At 36.3% G+C, this 5,227-nt stretch overlaps 1 protein-coding gene across 4 annotated transcripts in view; it reads right to left on the minus strand.

Annotated features, from left to right (window-relative positions):
• Positions 1–5,227, minus strand: part of LOC107754336 (myelin regulatory factor-like) — a 41,033-nt gene that overhangs the window by 9,850 nt on the left and 25,956 nt on the right. The window contains exons 8-19 of one of the 4 annotated variants that reach the window (XM_016570744.1): positions 4,443–4,638; positions 4,282–4,358; positions 4,077–4,187; positions 3,142–3,232; positions 2,587–2,787; positions 2,274–2,382; positions 1,442–1,551; positions 1,205–1,365; positions 1,044–1,116; positions 412–494; positions 260–328; positions 43–138 (exon numbers count right to left, since the gene is read on the minus strand). In XM_016570744.1, the coding sequence (XP_016426230.1) occupies positions 43–138; positions 260–328; positions 412–494; positions 1,044–1,116; positions 1,205–1,365; positions 1,442–1,551; positions 2,274–2,382; positions 2,587–2,787; positions 3,142–3,232; positions 4,077–4,187; positions 4,282–4,358; positions 4,443–4,638 (1,377 nt within the window). Of the gene's footprint in view, positions 1–42; positions 139–259; positions 329–411; positions 495–1,043; positions 1,117–1,204; positions 1,366–1,441; positions 1,552–2,273; positions 2,383–2,586; positions 2,788–3,132; positions 3,233–4,076; positions 4,188–4,281; positions 4,359–4,442; positions 4,639–5,227 lie in introns of all 4 variants that reach the window. The other 3 variants (XM_016570745.1, XM_016570743.1, XM_016570747.1) reach the window with 3 other exon arrangements.

Consider the following 5,227-nt stretch of genomic DNA (forward strand, 5'->3'; position numbering starts at 1 on the left):
GAAGTGATAGAGAAACAGAGAGAAAGGAAGAGGAGAGCATACCACAGACAGAAGGATGGACAGAATGTGACGGTTGCAGTGAGGAAGGGCGTCCAAGAGACGAAGAGAAGGCACCGAGATGCAGAGCTACAAACAACACTGAGAGAAATGAGCAGCAGGAGATCAAACGAGAGCATACAGAAATAAAGAGAAAGACCTCTGAGCATGACGTGGTGATGTGTACGTGTGAATGGATGTGTGTGTGTGAACACGTACATACCCCTCAACATCACTTATGCTTCCATGGCGTTGAAGATTGAGCACATAGAGGATGGACATGGAGATGACACTACAGAACAGATGATAATGAGCATGAAACAAAGACTCAAAATATTCATTCTAATGTTTGGGGTGAATGATTTCCTCCCTCACCTGAAGGCCATTATGATGACCAGCGCCAGGATGGTGCCCTGCATGAATCTGTGACTCAGGCAGCCCTGCTCTGGGTTGGACCGCTGCAAAAACAACAACAATCATCTCATCCCATCCCATCCAATTCTATTCCATCCCAGTTCAAATTATTCTATTCTATTACATTCCTCTCATCATATACCACTGATTCTGTGCAATCCCATTCTTTATGTTTGAATCATATCCTATTCTATCAATCTATCCCATTCCATCTGATTCTATTCCATTCCATATGATTCTATTCCATCCAATATGATGCTGCTCCATTCCATGAGATTCTTTCCCATCCAATATGATTCTACTCCATTCCATATGATTCTATCCCATCCTACATGATTCTATTGCATTCCATATGATCCTTTCATATCCAATATGATTATATTGCATCACATTAGTGGAATTTAGTAACACAATAAACATCCTAAAAGTATAATTTTAGTAACTGTTTTTTTGAAAACCAACAATCTCAACACTGATGTTGTTTTTCTCACCTGCAATGAGACTGTAAAATCACATCACATCTCATTCCATTCCATTATTGTTTTTAATATATGAATATTTTTTTTAAAGCGGAAGGCTGTTTTAAATCATACCTTGCTTCCTGGCTTAGCGGTTTTTTTCTTGAGTGGGCCACTTCCTGTTCTGCTAAAATAGCTTCCTGATTGGCTAGAAAAAAAACACATATTTCTTCAGACTTCCTCACTTTGAATTTACTCAGATACATGTGTGAGTGCACAGCTTCATAGACACACACCTGACGGTGCCTCCGCTGACGGTGCTCTTCATGCTGTCTAGCCGGCGCAGCTTGGCGAGCTTTCGGTTCCAGCGTTCAAGTTCGTCAATGCGAGTCTCCAGATTATCAGTGAGTTTGCAGAGTTCCTTCACTGCTCCCACGTTCTCCATAAAGATCCGCTCCTGCAGAATCAAACACACACATGAAAGAGGCAGAGACTGTGTGGGCATCTGTAAGAATGTGTTTGTGTGCTCATACTTTATTGACCACCAGTAGATTAGGGATGGTCTCTCCGTTAGCACACACCACGTCTCCTCCCTCCTTCACAGCCTCCGGCAGAATCTGCTGGACCTCCTGAGCAATGACCCCTGATAACACACACACACACACACACACACACAACCTGTTAACTGGACACACTAAGTTTCTGTTATGCACTAGTTTTACAGTCCTACCTACTAAATAGTGACTGTAATGGAATCATCCTTTATGAATAAATCTCACAAATAAATGTATGGTTCACATTTCACCCCATATTCAAAAGGAGAAAATAAGGAATAATTTTAGCACAGTGTTGTTATTGGTAACAAACTATTTAAAAAATATTTTTGATAATTGAAATAAAGCTGACAAACTAAAATATGAATATTAGATGAAAAAATTCAAAGATAAATAACAATTAGAAATGTTGCCTTGGCATCTAACTGAAATAAATAAGTTTAAGTAGTAAAATGACTAAAACTAAAATAAAAATAAATTAAAGCCAAATAGAAATATTAACAAACTAATAAAATAACTTCAACTAAAATTAAAATGAAAATGAAAATATAAAAATAAAAATGTAATTCAAAATAGTAATAAATGTACATAATACTAAAATAAGACTTAATTAAGATTAAAATTTTCTTAAGATCTAAAGATTTTTTTTGCATTGTAACATTATTTGCATCAAAATTAAGCATATTTTCACCAACACAAATTCTCATTACTGTACAGACACAATGATGATCAATTTTTTTTCTTTTAATTTTGGGGTGAAATATGACCCCAATTGGGAATTTACACTGGGATTGATCTGTGGGGACAGTACCAGTCTCAGAAGTGGCATCAATGCCCACTGTGGCTGCAAACTCAGGCTTATACTGATAATGCACCAGCCTTATTTGGGAAATCCGCCTCAGGTTATCAGTGGTGTCCACCTGGAGAAAGAGAGAAAAAGTGTGAGAGATACCTGTGGATTGTAAATAAATAAACGAAGACAGCTAAATTATTATAATATGAAAACATGATGGAAATAGTTTCAGGGCGATTAAAAATGTTTGTATGGTTGTTAAATGTTCTCAATTGTCAAAACGGTTCTTTAGCATGTGTAAGGAGAGATATGCACACACATAAAAATGTACCTCCTTTACATTCTCCTTGGCTCTAATATCAGAAGGGTGCACAAGGGAACCCATGACCTTCACATTGCCGTGGACAACCAGAGCCTCATCCGGCCGGTCCGTATTGATGCCCACCCGGCCGTGATGGTACACAGAGTCCGGCATCTGCCCTCTCTGCCACAACACTTCACTGTCACTCTCAAATTGACCTGGGTTAGACGCCTGAGAGACAGAGAAAGAAAGAAAGAAAGAACTAAGTAATACAACAATAATTTAAGTTATTGGCTGAGAAGGGAAGGTGTTACTGCAAATTCAGTTGACTTTTAAATAGATTTATACATAAAACTTCAAATAAATATTTTGCACATAATTAAGATTTATGATATCTTCAGAATTTATATTTCTCAACTAATACTAAGAAAAGAAATCAAAAGTAAATGCAAACAAATTCAGCAGCATAACCAGTAAACTGTAACAGTAATAGTGATTGGTCAGAGGTGGATCACTGACACAGAGAAACAGGTTGTGATTGGAAGAGGTCGATCAGACAGACACGACCAGACTGACAGCGGTTACCCTGACGATGATCCTCTCGGAGACTTGAGCCGCCAATGTGAAGCTCTGACTGTGACAATGAGCCTGAAGAGCTACTACCAGCATGAAGTACCTACACAAAATACAAATGTAAGTGTTTTTAATGAAAAATCATAAGAGGTTTAGAGGAATATTCTGTGTTATTTTGATCTTGTGGAATATCTGTGGACAGTATTAACAGTATTTGGAGAAATGTAGCATTCCATCACTTGCTCACCAATGGATCCTCTGCAGTGAAAGGGTGCCGTCAGAATGAGAGTCCAAACAGCTGATAAAAACATCACAGTAATACACAAGTAATCCACACCACTCCAGTCCATCAATTAACGTCTTGTAAAGTGAAAAGCTGTGTGTTTGTAAGAAACAAATCCATCATTAAGATGTTTTAACTTTAAACCATTGCTTCTGGTCAAAATATGAGTCCATAATCCACAAAAATGCTTCCTCCAGTGAAAAAAATCCATCCCCTGTTGTCCTCTCACATCAAAATACACGGACATATTTGTTTAGAACTATTTTGGACTATTTTTGCTTGTCAACTTTGGTTGATGTGTGCGTATTTCTCTCCTGATTCAGACGATATGATTTTTTCACTGGAGAAAGCAATAATATGGATAGAGGACTCGTATTTTCTCACAAACACGCAGCTTCACTTTTTCACTTCACAAGTCATTAACTGATGGACTGGAGTGGTTTGAATAACTTGTGGATTATTGTGATGTTTTTATCAACTGTTTGGACTCTCATTCTGACGGCACCCATTCACTGCAGAGCATCCAATGGTGAGCAAGTGATGCAATCTTAAATTTCTCCAAATCTGTTCCGGTGAGAAAACAAACTCGGATGGCCTGAGGGGGCAGTAAAAAAGTTATAAATAAACCTAGTTAGGATTACTTTGTCATGGTTATATTTCATACCTCTGGTCTGGGTTCGGCTTGCCTTTCTTTCTCATGTTATTAGCTGTGGTCTCACTGAAATGGAGACGTCCCACCGTTACTTTGGTCACCTGCTCTGGCGGCAATGTCACTCTATAAAACAAATAGTTAACATTTATGTCACAGGCCAACCTAAAAACCACACTCTTAATACATAATATTAGTAAATATAATGTGAAAAACTTACACAACTGGTTTAAAGGGTCTTTTGCTCCGGTCAGACTGTGACTGTTCCACATTAATGGACTGATTCATCGATTCCAACTGGAAGACAAACAGATAAAAACATACTAGAACAGGCAAGAGTTTATAGACAGTAGTGACATGTGTTCTGGTTGTTTGGCTCACCTTGACCCCATTGAGTTTCAGGTAAAAGCATTCAATGGGCTGTAGCCCCTCGCTGGTCTTGACATATTTGGGATCTCCTGGCATCCCGATGTACACGGTCACTTGGAAGTGGTTCTTCTTCTGACACACAAATGCATCATCAGCCAAGGAGAAGTTAAAACCCTTATCTGCATCCACCCTATATGTAGGCATCGGACTGGAGAGGCAGAAAGAGAGAAAGAAAACTGCATGAAGAAGAGAGGGTGTTAAATTTCTTTGTTAAAATTATAAGAGGACTTCAGGGAAAAATACCTAAATTAAAGTAAATTAGTTTTTTTTTTTTTTAAGTAAATTAATATTATTTAGATGATTTTTAAGATGATTTAGATGATTTTTAAGGTTACTGTAAAAGAAAATCTCAAAATCTATTTCTGATTATCTTTTTTTTTTAAATGTATTATATTTTATATAAGGTTACATATTAAATGATATAATATATAAAATACATGTTAATTATTATAACTAATAATGATTAATTATCTAGTTTATTTTTAGAAATAATTATTAAATAAATGTATGTGATTACATTCAATCAATGTACTACAAAAGTGTGGTGGTGTACATATGTTTTATATATTTTTTACATGATCTGTTGACATTAAAAGTTTTAAGAAAAATATTTAATATATTAGGTTTAGTAATGAATATTGATGTCGTTGATTTTCTGTTAACTAAAATAATAAATTGTAATCGTATATATATATATATATATATATATCTATATATATATATATATATATATAGAT

This window comes from Sinocyclocheilus rhinocerous, unplaced genomic scaffold, assembly GCF_001515625.1.
Source record: "Sinocyclocheilus rhinocerous isolate Xijiao unplaced genomic scaffold, SAMN03320098_v1.1 scaffold561, whole genome shotgun sequence".
Taxonomy (NCBI): domain Eukaryota; kingdom Metazoa; phylum Chordata; class Actinopteri; order Cypriniformes; family Cyprinidae; genus Sinocyclocheilus; species Sinocyclocheilus rhinocerous.